The sequence below is a fragment of the Helianthus annuus genome, chromosome 13 (genome assembly GCF_002127325.2).
Source record: "Helianthus annuus cultivar XRQ/B chromosome 13, HanXRQr2.0-SUNRISE, whole genome shotgun sequence".
Lineage (NCBI taxonomy): Eukaryota > Viridiplantae > Streptophyta > Magnoliopsida > Asterales > Asteraceae > Helianthus > Helianthus annuus.
Window position 1 is genome coordinate 164665852 of NC_035445.2, and position 16715 is coordinate 164682566.

At 37.1% G+C, this 16715-nt stretch overlaps 1 protein-coding gene and 1 long non-coding RNA gene across 2 annotated transcripts; one reads left to right on the forward strand and one right to left on the reverse strand.

Annotated features, from left to right (window-relative positions):
- Positions 1–1563: 1563 nt before the first annotated feature.
- On the reverse strand, positions 1564–3076 carry LOC110903534. The gene is made up of 2 exons (XR_002572034.1): positions 3037–3076; positions 1564–1849 (listed from the first exon to the last, which is right to left on the reverse strand). It is a non-coding gene; the product is annotated as an uncharacterized LOC110903534 (long non-coding RNA).
- A 10144-nt stretch (positions 3077–13220) lies between these two features.
- On the forward strand, positions 13221–16046 carry LOC110900225 (auxin-responsive protein IAA14). The gene is made up of 5 exons (XM_022147131.2): positions 13221–13595; positions 14264–14505; positions 14872–15007; positions 15096–15157; positions 15653–16046. Exons 1-5 carry the CDS (start codon positions 13378–13380, stop codon positions 15688–15690), a joined length of 696 nt encoding a protein of 231 aa, XP_022002823.1. The 5' UTR covers positions 13221–13377; the 3' UTR covers positions 15691–16046.
- Positions 16047–16715: the final 669 nt, after the last annotated feature.

The following is a 16715-nucleotide window of genomic DNA, read 5'->3' on the forward strand; positions in this document are numbered from 1 at the left end:
TGTCGCTGGACCTTATAAGCACGACTATTAACAACACCCAACGGGGTATCGTATACTCGGGATTCTCAATACTAGAGCGTTCCCGTTAAAATTTTGGTGTATCTAAACAACTACCAAGACTCTTATTTAAAGGAAGCAAGCAGGCACCTCAAATGACTTCTGAGGCGATGGGATAAGTGACGTGCCTACCTGCCTACTTGACCTGCTAGCTTGCTTGCTTATATATATTAATTCAGCTGCTTAACTCGTTTTTCTTGTATACCTTTTAAAATATGACGTTTTATAAAACGACGAATATGTCATTAGAAGGAGCATATTTTTATCTACGTTTTAACCTAAGTTTCACTAAAAACGGAGTAAGGTAAATAAAATAATATATTTAATTATTAATATTAACGGACTCCTATATTAGCCAAGGTTTGTCAAGATATTTCACCTTTCACACAATCATCTTAATCGTTTAACAATATATGAAATATAAATTACATATTTCACACGTTTATAACCAGCACGTTAAGGTTCGGGGTATTACACTTACCCTATATATATATATATATATTTATATATATATATATATATAATATGTATATATATATATATTATGAGAACCGTGAGAACGAATGAAAAAATAGCAAGAACTTGGTCAAAAACAATTCAAATTCAATTTTTTTATACTTATCATTATTATTCTAATACAATATTAGAAATTTAATTTACACGTATAAAATTACGTGAATTCGTAAATAAAGAAAATTTACACATGTGTAAAAAAATCTAATAAGTGTGATTTTGAGAGAAGGAATGAATTGTTTGATGTTGTAAATTATTTTTTTTAATGTTGTATTTTAATTACAATGAGGGTTGTATTAAAAAAATGGTTTTGATTGGCTTTTTCATTTGTTCTCACGATTCTCACAATATTTAGTGTTCAAGATAACCCTCTCCTATATATATAGGGGAGGATTCATTGGGAAACACTCTAAAAAATTCAACTTAACATATTAAAAATCATTTTTTTTTAATTTTTTTCGATGCATTTCCTTATAAATACATATAGAATCATTTTTAATAAGAAAAAAAATCAAAAACTAAAAACATAAGAAATGTTAAAAAAAACACAACTAAAAAAGGCTAAAATATTTTTTTTACAAAAATGTTTTCTTTATTGGAATAGTTTCTACCCATTTTTATAAAGAAAACCGCTGAATTTTTTTTTTAAAAATGACTTTTAACATGTTCAGTTAATTTTATAAGATAATTTTATTTTAATTATTTTTTAAAAATTTAACTATATTATAGTTAATATTTTTTTTATTAAAAGTGTTTCTACATGTATTTATAAGAAAAAAGCACCGAAAAAAATGTTAAAAAGTTGATTTTTAACATGTTAAGTTTAATTTTTAATAGGGTTCCTCAGGCCCCCTTTTTTTAGCGTTCCACAATAAACCTCACTATATATGTATATATGTAGTGTCTATGTACACGTATTGTTGTTTTTATATATAAGGTTCAGAACCATTAGGCACATCTGCCATAGTGTATTGCCTTTAGATGTTTGAACAATTATAAAACAACAATTCATTACCATAAGTTGGAGTGACACTCCAGTTCGTGTTCTTTGTTTAACATACATAACAAAAAGAGAGAACTCATTTCCTTGTTGTTAGCTTCACAAAATGGGCACTTAGACCCCATTTCTTGTTCTCTCATCCCCGCTCCTTGGGGTGGCCTTTCATACATAGTACTTTCTAAGTTGCATCAGGTTCCACGTCCTCGGAACCTCTTTTCCCTGGAGTGTTTCTAGTTTGCAAGCTCCTTTTCCGTTTGCCCACTTGACCCTGTAGGGCCCCTGATGTGATTAAAATACAACATATAAATTCTATCAAATACGACATAAAAGCAACCCTTTTAGTACTAATGTTGAAAAAAGCTCGTGTTTTCGTTCCTTTTATATTTTCAGGGATAAAAGAGCTTAAATTTGCAAAAGGAGCAAATATACAGCAAAATTCAACATAAATGTAAAGAAGAAGGAATTGCCGCAGCTCGCCAAACCCCAATTCACATCCAAACCTCAAAATAAAAAGAACAGAAGGCTGACACGGGGCCGTGTCCACCAGACACGGGCCGTGTCCGAAGACAAATACTGGGCAGGAGAAAAAGACAACTGCAAAATACAAAAATAGCAGCCAACACGAGGCCGTGTTAAGCCAACACGGGGCGTGGTTAACTCAAAGATTTTCAGAATCTGCGATAGTACAGCAAGTACTTTGGCCACGGGTCGTGCCGTTGACACACGGGGCCGTGTTAGTACATGTCACGACCCCCGACCCCATCCTGGCCGGAATTGGAAGTCATGAGCAGTCCAGTGGTACCGGTGATTATTTTGAAAAACATTGCAGCGGAAATTTCATCAGGACCGTGAGTTAGGAAAAATATCAGAGTTTAGAAACACCGGATTTTATTTAAATAGATGGAATAAATTCCATGTTTTACAAAGGTAGCTTTTAATACGGGATAAACCCAAAACAATCTTTCTTAAGTTGATTTAATTAATAAAATAAGCCACTTCTTGAAGTCCTTCAGTGCCGGATCCAATCCTTACTCCAATATACTGTAATTACCTGAAACGCGTTTTAAAAAGGTTTTGTCAGCGGGAAATACTGAGTGAGTTCATATAGGTTTTATACAAAAACAGATTTGTTATAATTTACAGTATTAAGGGGAATTACAATGCTTCTGATATCAAACCAACTACCCACAGTATTTGTCACTCGACCATCCATTGGCTAACCCATTTGTCCAATGGTGTCTGTGACTGTGGTCAGATCACCCCTTGGCCACCCGTTTGTCCAAGTGTGACGGGAAACAAGTAATGTATACAAAACCCCACATACCGGCTGTAACTTGGTGATTACATAGACTTAATCCCTGTAATTATAACCTTTGAAAATAACTTGGAGTTTTGTAAAACAGTTGATAAAAAGAGAATGACTCACAAACTGTGAGAAAAGAGTTTACAAAAGAGGAATGACTCACAAATTAGCATGTAGGATTGAGTTAACAACTTCTTGATTCTACTTCTTTCGATAATTAAGCATGCCCTTTATTATTCTGGATCTTCTGATGATTTAATAGTTTGTTTGATTGTGAGTGTGTAGTGGGAAGTATTTTCGGTAGTTAAACATATAGTTTAACAGAATGGAATACGTATTTGTGTAAAACCCAAATCACACCTAACGGTAGTCACGAGATTCGAACCTTAACAAAATTTACAAAATGTAATACTTTGGATTCCGTTTATCGAAATCACAAGGTATAGTACTTTGGATTCCGTTTACCGAAATTCACAAAGTACAACACTTTGGCATTCGTTCGTTGGTTCCTAATCAATCGGACAGAACTTCGCTTTGGTGATTATTGGTTATAACACCAACGTATAGAGTAAAGAAGAAGAGAAATGAGCAAAGAAAAATGAATTCCTAAGCTTCCTATTTATAGGTAGGAAATAGGAAATTTCTAGGAAGTTTCCCTTGTATTTCTAGGAAGTTTCCTATAGCTTTTCTAGGAAGTTACTTATGCATTTTCTAGGAAGCTTCCTATACACTGATATCTATCCTCTTACACCTTCCTAGCACCTTCCTTTGATATTATCCATTTACATATACATATATATATATATATATATCTATTTAGTAGATCTTACTTAGTTTAATTAATTTTGCTTAACGTAATTAATCGTACTTAGCTTTAATTAATCTGGTTTAGCTTAATTAATCCCACTTAATTAATAGATTAATTGACCTACTCAGTTAACCTAACTGCTAAGTTTATTTAGCTATTAAGTTTACTTAGCTACTAAGTACTCTAGCAGTTTCCTGATTACGAGTTCTAATTTCTAGACACAATGGAACTCGTATTAGTGTACTAACTCAATTCAACTTTAACGACAATCACGAGATAAAACCCTCACAACGATCTACAAGCGCAATACTTAACAATTCAGTGGATTCACAACGAATGACAGAGTATAGCCCGAGTTCGGACAGCACTCAAACATTCAAGTCAAAATCACGATGAATAACAAAGTATAACTCAATTTGAGCAGCTCTCAGACGATCGTTGGATAGTTATAATCGATCGGATAAAGTATCGTACCAGTGATTAGAGTTATTACCCTAATAACGGGCAGAGTTTAGGGATTTAGAGGGTAAAATCCCGAGCTATAAAAGCTTGACGGAAAGAAAAGAATTGAACAGCGATTGAGTTAATACCCTGATTGCGGCAGCGTTTCGAGGTGTGTGTTTGAGTAGTAGAAGAAGTATAACTCGACGTCAATTTGGAATTTGAGCGTCGTTTTTGTGCCCAGAAGCAAGTCCCGAAGCCTGCTATTTATACACGAATTTGCTCCTGCTTACGGACCGTAAGCCTAACCCTTTACGGTCCGTAAAGGATTGGAACCGACTATAGGGTTGCCACGCATGGGACTAGCTATGCTGAATCAACAGATTCGACCAATCAGATTTAGGCAACGCGTTTTTAGGATAATCGTCCACTAAGTTTAATCCCCCCTTGAGTTTTAGGGGCCCTGATCCTGATTCCGATCATTCCGGAAATTTTAGGGTTTGTGCAGAATCACTTGAGTGTCTTAATTAGGGTTTCCTTTTTATACAATTAACATAATAAGTATTAATTTTAGTGAGAGTCGTTACAGTACAATATCTGACAAGCAGTTAATGAGAAAGAGGGAGAGAGAGATGGGCACGGGGTCGTGCCAGCCGGGCACGGGTCGTGCTGAAGCTTCTGAAGACAGCTATAAATAGAAGTGTTTGGTTCAACTTCAACTCATCCCTTGGCAAACCACTTCTCTCTCACTTGCCACCACTCCACCACCACTACAACACCATCATCCACCACCATCATCCATTTTTCCATCTTTAGCGTGTGTGCGTAGTCTCGGGATCCAAGATTGATCGTAAGAATCTTTGTTAGACAAAAGCCATGCTTGGCTAAATTCTTACATCACTTGGTGAAGACATGTCTTTTATGTATTTCTTTTATGATTTCCAAACTTTGGCTACTTTTTAATTGTGTGTGTTTTAGATACGTTAATAATTAGTTTTTTATATTGAAGGCGAATTTATTCAACTATTCTTCATATGTCCTTTATTCGCATATTCATGTCTTAGCGGTCTATAGAAAGAATGTTAACTAACCCGAAAGGGAGGTTAGAAGGGTGGTTTGGGTAATTCTATGTCTCGTTCAGTGTATAGATCCTGCAAGAACTTGGTGCAAGTTTGGTACTACTCCATGAATTGGCCGGGAATGACTGGCCCAACTGAGAGTAAGAAACCGCTTGCACTCCTTATTCATAAACTACTATTAAAACTTTAAACCAATCCCGCGAGGACTGTATCCCTGCTGACTCAAACCAACGGGTTGAGGGTGATCGCCGCCTCATAAGGGGGTCCATCACATTTTGCATTAATAATTTACTTAATTATCTTTCAATATTCCGACCTAGTGGGATTGTATCATTGCTGACTCAAACCACTAGGTTGATGGTAACGTCGCCTCCAAAAGAGGGGCCTACTACTATAACTAAAATAATCTCTTAAAATGCCCAAAGTGCGGAAATCTTTAAAAGGGTACATGAATGATAAGTTGGATCCAAGTGATTCTTTCTTGTCTATCATTTTTATTTTATTTTTATTTTATGTTTTTATCTTTTTATTAGCTTAAAAATCTTTTCTCAAAAGTTTGGTTCGATTAGACGTTGACGATAAGCCGGTATTAAAAGCTCTTGTGTTCTTGGACGACCTCGTTATCTTGCCATCACTATACTACATCCGCGATGGGTATACTTGCCCTAGCGTGTGTGTAGAGTGATAGTGAAATATCGTGTTTTATTAATTTAAAACTTGATCGGTGAGTAAAAAGAGCTAAATTTATAACTAAAAATATACACTCACCCACGCACGTCAGCCCCTCCCACTTGGGCCCTAACTTTCCGGTGCTTTCTTGTAGACTGGATTCGTTGTCCTTCAGGACTAGGTCCCCCGGAACCAAGTTTAGCTTCTTCATCCTTGCAATGTAGTACTTCTCCATCTGCTTTTTGTATCCCGTTTCTCTTATTTCCGTGATTTCCCATCTCTCCTCCAGCAAGTTGAGATTTATTCTAAGGTTATGCTCATTTTCTGCTTCCCTCGGCTTCATTCTGGCTGTAGGGGAGCCGATCTCAACAGGGATGACCGCCTTGGTCACGTAGGTCAAGCTGAAAGGTGTCTCTCCGTTGGAGGTCTTGGGAGTTGTTCCATATGCGGATAGGACAAATGGTAGTTCTTCCAGCCAGCCTTCTGCTTTCTTCCCAGTCTTCCTTTCATCGCCTGGATAAGACTCTGATTGTCTCTTTCTACTAACCCATTGCTTTGAGCATGAGTGACGGATGTGAAGATCTGTTGTATGTGCATTTGCTCACACCAGGGCCTGAAGAGCTTTCCCACAAACTGGACCCCATTGTCACTGACTAACTCCAGAGGGATTCTGAACCGGTAGATGATGTTGTTCAAGACAAATCTCTTCATTTGTTCGCCTGTGATCTTTCCTAGAGGCTTGGCCTCTACCTACTTTGTGAAATAGTCAATAGCAACCACCACAAACTTGACCCATCCCGAGCCTTCCGGAAAAGGTCCTATGATATCAATGGCCCATTTTTTAAATGGCCATGATGTAGAAACTGGGACCAAGGGGTGTTTGTATCGGTGGGTCAGTGGGGCATGGATTTGACAGTTATCGCACTTCCTTATCTCCTCCAGGGAACTATCATACATGTGGTTCCCGTAGAACCCGACGTTCATCGCCTTAGCTTCAATTGTCGTGGGCCCTGAGTGCATCCCGCATATGCCCTCATGTATTTCCTGTATCATATACTTCGCTTCCTCTTCGTCCACACATTATAGGTATGGTCCTTGGTATGACCTTCGAAAGAGTTGGTTGTCTATGATTTCATATTGAAGAGCCTTTACCCTTATCTTCCTGGCCATTGCTTCGTCCTCAGGGAAAGTTCCTTCCCCTAGGAACTCAATGATTGGGTTTATCTAGGACTCCTCTGTTGTCTCAACAGAAACTACTTCCTTGTGTGAGATGGAAGGTGAGGTCAGGACGTCTACTTTCACTTCCTTGGCCAGGTGGTCGAAGGCTACAGAGGCTAACTTACTCAGAGCATATGCCTTCCTTTTCCTTCCTCGAGGCACATATTCCAGCTTGAAAGTGGTGAAGGTTTTAGCGAGTTCTTTCACTTGAGCCACGTATTGGGCCATGGTGTCGTCCTTGGCATCATACTCCCCGTTATATTTCTTAACCACCAGCTACGAATCCGAGTTGGCCTTAATGTTTCTTGTCTTCATTTTCTTGGCCAGTCTTAGCCCAACTAGGAGGGCTTCGTATTCGGCTGTATTATTGGTGTTTTCTAAGTCTAACTTGATTGTGTAGGTTAGTTCGATCCCTTCTGGGCTGACAAGGGTGATGCCTGCACCGTTACCCTCTTCGCTGGACGCCCCATCGGTATATAGCTTCTATATTGCATTCTCATCCTTGTTTTTCTCTTGTTCTTCCAGTTCCCTCCACTTAAGGAGCTCTTTTTGCACCCACTCGCACAGCTTGCTCCGAGAATCTTTCATTCAGGACCCATTACTCTATCCATTCCTCCTGGGATTTCTTTGCAGCTCCTCCTTCTGAGAGTGATGATACTACCTCGTAGGAGGACTTTACCCAAGCAAGCCCTCTGGGGGTTTGGAATACCAAGGCTCCATGAGGGGTTGAAGCTTGTGCTTGAAGGTCCCCAATTCCCGGTCTCCCCAATATGGCATTATACTTTAAGGGTGCTCTAACTACTGTGAATACCAGCTCTACATTTCTTACTCTGTCGCCCACTCCCACTATGAATGGGAGCCTTATCTTCTCTAAGGGGTGCGAGACGCGGTTGTTAAATCCTACTAGGGGTGTGGAGTCTTCCTCCAGTCTGTCCCTTATGTCTCCGTCAAATCTAAGGAAACTATATCCATATATCACTTCTACCCCACTTCCCCCGTCTACGTGTATTCGTGCAACCCTATACCCCGCTATCTTTGCTAAAATGTTGAGGGGGAGCCTCTGAACCTCGTGTTCCTCCAGGTGGGGCATGAGTATAGGGGCTTTCATACAACCGGGGGTCCCAACACTCTGGCCTTGACACTCTAGGTGGAACTGCATTCCTCCCCCCTTCTAATCATATCTACAAAACCCCTTTTCTGGCTCTTCCATATTTGTATCCTTCTCCTTCCTGTCCCCCCCCCCTCTTATATTTCCTTTATCAAATGGGACAGCTTCCCCATTTTAACCGCCAATTCAGTCTCTCTCTTCAAGTACATGCAATTGTGTGTCTAGTGACCACATCCCTTATGGAACTCACAATATTTATTCGGATAGGACTTTGGTCCAGGCTTGAGGGGAAGGAGTCTTGGGAAGGAGTTTTTGACCCTTTCAGTGGCCAGTATCTCACGTGGCGTCTTGGTTAAGGGGGGTAACACTTTCATAGTAAGGGGTCGTTCCCCTTCCTCAGGGCTTATAAGGGGAAAAAGTGGGTTTGGACCTGTCATGCTGTGTTTTTATCATAAAGAGGTCTCTTAGAGTAAAGGTTACTTTTTTTGTAGTCGAGGGGTAGGATTGATCCTACGGGATCCGGCGTCCAGCTCCTTGGCCTTGTTGCTGATGTCCTTTCCCCTGACGAAGGCCCAGACCTTGTCCATGAGGCCGTCAAATGTTTTGGGGAACTCCTCCCCCAACTTCTCACATAGTTGAGTATGCTTTAATCCATTAATGAAGCTGCTTATCTTCATTACCTCGGGTACTCCCTTTATTTTCATGCTCTCCTTGACGAACCTTTCCATGTATTGATCTACCCGTTGGTTGTCCTTTTCACAGATATGCATGATCCCATTAGGGTTTTTGACCACGTTCCTTTGTTGGTTGAAATTCCTTAGGAATTTCTCGAATAGATCCTCGTAGCTATCTATGCTTTCTGTCAGAAGGCTATCAAACCAAAGGCAGGCTCCTTTAGTTAATGTTGCACAAACATGTGACACCAGGTAGGCATGGACCATCTGCCCACCTGACCGGCTCCCCTGAAAGCATGGAGATGGTCCTCTGGATCCTTGGTCCCGTCATACCTGTCCAGGTTATGGGGTGGCTTAAGTTTTGGAGGCAAAGGTGCCTCGTCAATTCTCCTAGTGAACTTTGAGACCTCTGCAAGGTCCTTGGGCAGGTAGGGCTTGTCCAGTATGTTACTACCCTCACCCCTATCATCCTTGTGGTCTCCCTTGTCATCTCCTTTCTCTTTCATTATCGCATCCTTTTCTTCGGAAGTCATTTGTTTGAATACCGCCATGAAAGTTGCCAAAGGATCTGGGTTGATACCTTCATCATGGGAAGAAGTGTTACCTTCATTTTGTGGTGTGTTGAAGACGAGCCTTGACCGCAAACTTTCCAACCTTTTCGTTTTTTCTAGATCGTCCAGTTGTTTTCGTAGTTCATCCTTGTGTCTGGACATAAATTCTGGTATGATAGCGATCTTTTTGGACGGTGGTTCTGTGTCGTTGATGGCTTCGAACTCGCCGGTGATATCTTCGACAATAACTTGCTCCCCAACTGTCTGGGTTACCTTCATAATCTTAAAGTTAGGAGGCGGTGGGGTCGTCATTTTGTGGGCCTTCTTTGAAAGAAAAAGAAAAACTCTTCACAACGTAAATTTTCTTGTTGGGATATCTCTGTTGACAAAGGAACCACGGATGGTGCCAATGTTGAATCCCCTAACTCCGGTTGGAGGTTAAAGAGACTTGTCAACGCTTCGATGGGCCTTCCTTCTGATCTGCAAAACAAAGCACCGTTAGCCTCGTAACGGAGGGCCCCGAAGGGGGGATCCGCGACCAAGCTCCGGCGTGAGAGTAAGTAAACTTGCCGGGGACTAAAGGTTATTCCGACCTGCTTGTGTCGTCGGAATGTTTTGTGTGAATCCTAGATTCCAAGTAGTCAATGTGGCTTAGAGAATGTTCGGAGTTAATGTCTTGGTGAGAGTAAATGCTTAGGTTATTGAATGCATACCTTGGTGTAAGAAGAGGATGACTTATATAGAAGAAGCCACTTATCAACCGGGTGGAGATCACAAGGTGATCTAACGGTTCCTTGTCGGGCAGGAGAGATCCTTGCAGGGTTCCCCTACGTGTCCCCTTTCTATCTGAGAGATGATCTCCGTCATTAATGAGGCATGTACTCTTCTCATACTTCTCCGGCAACCATACTCTCTCGCATCTTGCAGGCATTAAATGGCTCTGCAAGGAAGATGACGTGAAAAGCTTCCGTTTTCCCGCCCCTTTTGTATGTGACTTATTAGAGATGATAGTTGAGCCTATTAAGTGAGCCCAGTAAGATCAGTCTGGACAAGGAGCCCAGCTAAGAAGCCCCTGTCGACAACGTGTATTTGAATGCTTATAAAACATGTGTTCTGATCATCTTTTGTTAGTGTTTGCATTAGTTATAACCTTCTTGTTCTGCATTTTAACTAGGTCAATATATTTTTAAAATATAAAATTTGTAGATAAACCATATATTTCTACAAGTGAAAAGTGGAAAGCTTTCCATGTATGATGTATGGGATCTAGTTGTTTATTGATCATATATAGGCCTTTATACTCAAAGGACCACAAGTGCCGTTTGGCTACTTCCCCTAATCATGCCATCTTCAATAAATTTTTCCCAAAAAAAGCTACTACATCTTCTTTAATAATTAATTATATCTTCATTTTTTTCTAATTTAGTGGTTTGTTTCAACTTCCAACTATTGCTTATTATACCTTTTACATAAACAAATGTAAAGAAGTACAATAAACCTTATAATAAGTATTACAAATAACAAAACCATAATGACGACCGGTACAAAAATTAATCCATTTTCCTTTCAAGAATAGCAAACTTTGATTTGCTTTATAACTTAATAAATGTCTTTATGTTTCTGTCAGTTAAATATTAAAAAAGTTCTTAACAGGCACAACATATTTAAAATAGAAATATTGGTCTACGGTTAGATTTATTAGTCGCAATCATGCTTTAAGAATACTATGTATTATGCATTGAACTTATATTTTGTCCTATTGTTTTTAACTTTAGGACTGAAACCTATAGTTTGAAAAAAAGTTAGAACTAAACTGTTAACTCATCGACAATACAAAAATAAATTAAAATCTAAGTTTTATTAATTAAGAAAAACCTGCATATTTTTAACTCAAAAAGAACCAAGTTGTGTTTGGTTAAATTATATATTCTATGGTTTATTTTTAGAAACTACTGTTTTTTTTTAAATGAAAGATGTAAGCATTTTGTTATGCTTCTAATGATTCCTAACATTGTCTACGTTGTGAGTCCCTTCCTTTTACATTGTCGGGGCTCTCTCTAAAACAAGTATCGCGTACTCTTTCGGCCCTTAAAGTAGAAGATTGCTAATCGGAATATTCATGCATAAGGTCATAGTTTATGCACCACGATGATAAGAACAACACTCTCCCATCACACATGTGACTTGTCCCTAGCCTTAATTGTAGTCGCGTTGACAATACGTGAACTAGTACTGTACAGAAGGACTTAACGTTCGCACAACGCACCATCTTCTCCCTTACCGTCTCATGATATCTCTTGATAATATATCTCCTATTCAACTAATAAGCCACTATGGCATATCTCAAGCCACTCACTTAGTAATCTCTCTTCATAAGATCTTGAACATGTACTCGTGGCCCATAAATCAACATGTGATCAGTTGTTTTCATCAAAACCAGAACCATAGCCAATCAAAAAAAAAAAAACTTTCATTATCAATTCAGAAAGAAAAATTGGAAAAATATCTAAACGGACCAAAGGTATACATTTCTATTTAATGGCACTTTTAAATAATAATCAAACTTGTGCTTAGTGCTTCAAATATTGATTAAATTTATTATGATACACTACAAGAAAAAGGATTAAAAGCGGCGACATTATTAGCGGCGACAACTAATATGTCGCCGCTAAAGGCCTTATCCGCACCCGGTGTCCCACGCTAAACCCTAGCCACACATCTCTTATCATCATCCAACGGCTTGGGTTTTTCCATGTTAATAGCGGCGACAAATGTCGCCGCTATTAATATAACCCTATTGCAAATGCAGCAAAAAAAAAAAAGACTTTTAGCGGCGACATATGTCGCCGCTATTAATATAACCCTATTGCGAAGACCTTTTAGCGAAGACACATGTCGCCGCTAAAAGTCCTAATCATTAGCGGCGACAATATAGCCCTTTAGCCGCCAAGTATTAGCGGCGACACAATAGCGGCGACACAATAGCGGCGACATTTGGAACTATTAGCGGCGACAATTGTCGCCGCTATTGGTCGACTTTCTTGTAGTGATAGTTCATCTAAAGTATAATGTATTATATGTGAAATATCTACCAAATACCAAAATATGTCATCTTGAAGTTTCAAATTCATGTTGGAATGCACATCTTTGAAGTCTAGTTTAAGTCTGTATATTGCAGCCTATTAGCAACAAGATTTTCTATTTTCAAACAAGGTTTCATTTTTAGTTTTTTTTTTTTTTTTTCCAGTGTAACCTGCGTTTATTTGGTTTCATTTAAGATTCTTTCAATGCAAGATATTTAAAAAATTGAAAATGAACCATAGCCATAGAAATGTATTGCTTTGTTCGGATTTAAAATTTCCCACATATATATTACAATTCTTTTAAGACATTCTACACATATGTTATGATTTATTGTGTTGAAAGATCTACGGATCATGTCCAATGTGAAAATGGATATACATCATTGGTCCAATAACTTAATTTTGGTTATTTATTATCATCACTATATACACACACAATTTTTAATTAAAATCTCTAGGTTATTTTATTTATCCTTCAATCATTTGTATATGAAATAATGATCCCTAAACATTGTTTTTAGAAGAAAGAAAAAGGCATTAAACTAGTAATTATTGTTTGTGACACTTGTATTATTTTATTTATTAGAAAAATAAGGCCTTGATCCTAGAAGATTTACACAACAAATACCACCACGTGTATGCATATGATCCGTCAGTTCACAATGCAAAAGATGAAACCCTTTCTTATATATGCACATGAACCTCTTTTCCACTTCTCTTTCTTATTGCAACTCTCTCTCTCCTCTCTCTCTCTCTCTCTCTCTCTCTCTCTCTCTCTCTCTCTCTCTCTCTCTCTCATCTCATATATATCTCAAGAAAGAATTGAAAGTACAATCAAGAAGCATTGAAAGTTGCTAATTTGGAAAGAAAACCATGATGCACCTTAAGGAAACTGAGTTATGCCTCGGCTTGCCCGGAGGCGGTGAGCCGGATACTTTAAAGGTCACCGGAAAACGTGGGTACTCGGAGACTGTTGATCTTATGCTCAATCTTCAAACAAATGATCAGTCCTCTTCTTCAACTGATCTCAAGGATAAGAAGTTGCAGAATTCAGCTAGCAACAACAAAGATTTGATCAAACCACCAGCCAAGTAAGTTCCTTTTTTTACAATAACAATACAAATACATACATACATATATATATATACAAATGCATGTAACATATATATATATATATATATATATATATATATATATATATATATATATATATATATATATATATATATGTGTGTGTGTGTGTGTATGCACATAAGCTTTCATGTTTACATGTATATACAACCATTTGGTGAAAACCCTTATGTTCTTTTGTGAAATAACATTTTTTTAGTTTAATAATACATACAAATATGTGTGTGTGAGTGAGTGAACATCTATGTGTCAATTTAAAGGTGATTTTTTGACACATGTTTTCATCATATACATATAGTGGATGCCTTTCTAAAAAAATTTTTTTTTTCTATATAAACACTTACTTTATCATTTCATGAATTTTTTTTTTTTGGCAAAATAAGATAATATCGATGCAAACAAACGTATTTAGTAAAATCTAACCCATAGAGCAGGGTGTGAAAACTGAAAACGGTGAAATGAAAGCAAAGCAAAGCAAACCATACCTCTATCTCACGAGATAACACTGACATAAAATGCAAACCGGTTGAGATCAACCGAAGAGCATGAATAATATTTTAACATGTATTATTACACTATGAACTCTAATTAACATATTAGTTTTCTTTATTATTTGTTGGATTAATAGGGCACAGGTGGTAGGATGGCCACCAGTGCGAAACTACCGCAAGAATGTGATGGCTCAGAAGAGCACCACTGAGGAAACTGAGAAGGTGGTGGCAGCCACCGCTGGTAGCGGCAGCACGGCGGCGTTTGTGAAGGTTTCCATGGATGGAGCACCCTATCTTCGCAAGGTGGACCTCAAATTGTATGAGAGTTATCAACAACTATCTGATGCTTTGGCCAAGATGTTTAGTTCCTTCACAATGGGTAACTATTATTAATTCAGTCTATGTTCATTCATTATTATTGAATAATTTATCAAAACGATATATGAACATTTGGTAAGGTTTCTTGGGAAGATAACACTAGTGAAAAAAAAGACAAAATTTTATTGAATATAAGATAATATTAAGAACCATTTCTGTCGAATGCTACTAATAACATAGCTTTTTAATATATATATATATATATATATATATATATATATATATAAGGTTGTAGCATATGCATGTGACATCATACTATAGTATTAACCTTTTAACTTGTTAGGAAACAAGTAATTTTTTTTAACTCTTTGAATAATATGAACATGTTATATTTTTTTAAAGTTGTTGTTAATTATTAACCATGCAGGAGATTATGGATCCCAAGGGATGATAGATTTCATGAATGAGAGCAAACTGATGGATCTACTGAACAGTTCTGAGTATGTTCCAAGCTATGAAGATAAAGATGGTGACTGGATGCTTGTCGGTGATGTCCCATGGCAGTAAGTTAACTCTTGATACTAATCCAAATTTAGAAATTCGACCACGATAACATTGATTCTCATCGATCCCAACTCGCTTTTTGTTCAGAATGTTTGTTGATTCATGCAAGCGACTTCGAATCATGAAGGGATCGGATGCAATCGGACTCGGTAAGTAACTCCTTACTAAACCATTTGTTTATATATTTACACCATTTGAAGTAAACCCTAATCTTGGAAGCATGCCAAATTTCATTTGTCTCACTTAGTTTAAAAAATAAATGATAAAAATATTTCACAAGATTTTAACATCTAATGAAAAACTTTAGCAGGGGCAGATGTAGAGTGTAACAAGGGGTAAACCCCGTTGCCCCTTAACGCTCCGGCGGTAGTGTAAATTTTGGAAAAAATTAGTGTTTTTTCGATTTCGTTACCCCTTTAGAAAAGAAATTTTTGCAACGTCGCCCCTTTACATTTTTTTCTAGATTCGACTGAACTTTAGATGATCAAAAGAAACTTTGAGTACAATGAGACACTTTGAAAACTTAATTACTATTGTGTAAGGTTACCATCTAAACTTAACAGTAAACAAAAGAAACGTACCCAGCAAAATCTTACTCATATTAGAACCATGTTAAACTAATTGATGTAAAACCTAATTTACAGCACCGAGAGCGATGGAGAAGTGCAAGAACAGGTGCTAAACTCATATCTAAAGCTGCAAACCCTAATATTGATTCAAGTTCATGCATGGCAACTTCAGTTATATCAAAAGCATGGATGGATCAAGCTGTTAATGTTTGAATGTGTTTGGATTTGTTTTTGTTTTTTGTTTATTCTAAGTAAAAAAAAAACTTTAAGTTTAATAGTATATAGAATTTGTGAAAAGGTGATTTGGGACATTTGTAATGGACAAAAACAATGAATCTCGTACTGGGTTGCCTCACAAAACATATATCTGGAGTGTTTAAATTGTTGTTCATGTTTTCATAAGTTGTTGTTTATGTTGTCATAAATTGTGTTACATGTTTTCGTAAATTATCGTTCATGTTGTCATGAATTGTAGTTCATTTCTTCATATTAACGTACTCCATATATTCTAGCATGTTGCATTTATTATTTTATGTAATTTATATTGGTAGATCTAATTTCATCTATGTACAATGTTAGTTCTTTCATTCAATAATGTTAATATTTAATTAATTGAATTTATTAATGAGGCATGGCTTAATAATTAGGGCATATGTAATGGGGCGCGACCCATCATCAAAGCGCCTTCATGGCGCCATGCACACCGCCCCCGGCGGCGCTATGGGTGCACATTTTTGAACGGCGCGAAGGTGATAGCGGCGTGAAGAAATGGAATGTGTGAATTTTTTTTCTGTTTTTTTTATTTCCAGTTTTTTTTTTTCTGTTTTATTTTCTGTTTTTATTTTTTGTTTTTATTTTCTGTTTTATTTTCTGTTTTTATTTTCTGTTTTTATTTTCTGTTTTATCTTTTTTCTTTTTTTTATTATTTCCAGTTTTATTTTCTGTTTTTTTATTACTTCCTGTTTTTTATTTTTTTTTCTGTTTTTTATTTTTTTTTCTGTTTTTTATTATTTCCAGATTTTATATTTTTTTTTTTTTATGTTTTTTTTATTTTATTGTACTTTTTTTTATTTAATGAAATGAATTTTATTTTTAAAACAATTACAAAATGAATTAAAAAAATAAAAATTAAAAAATG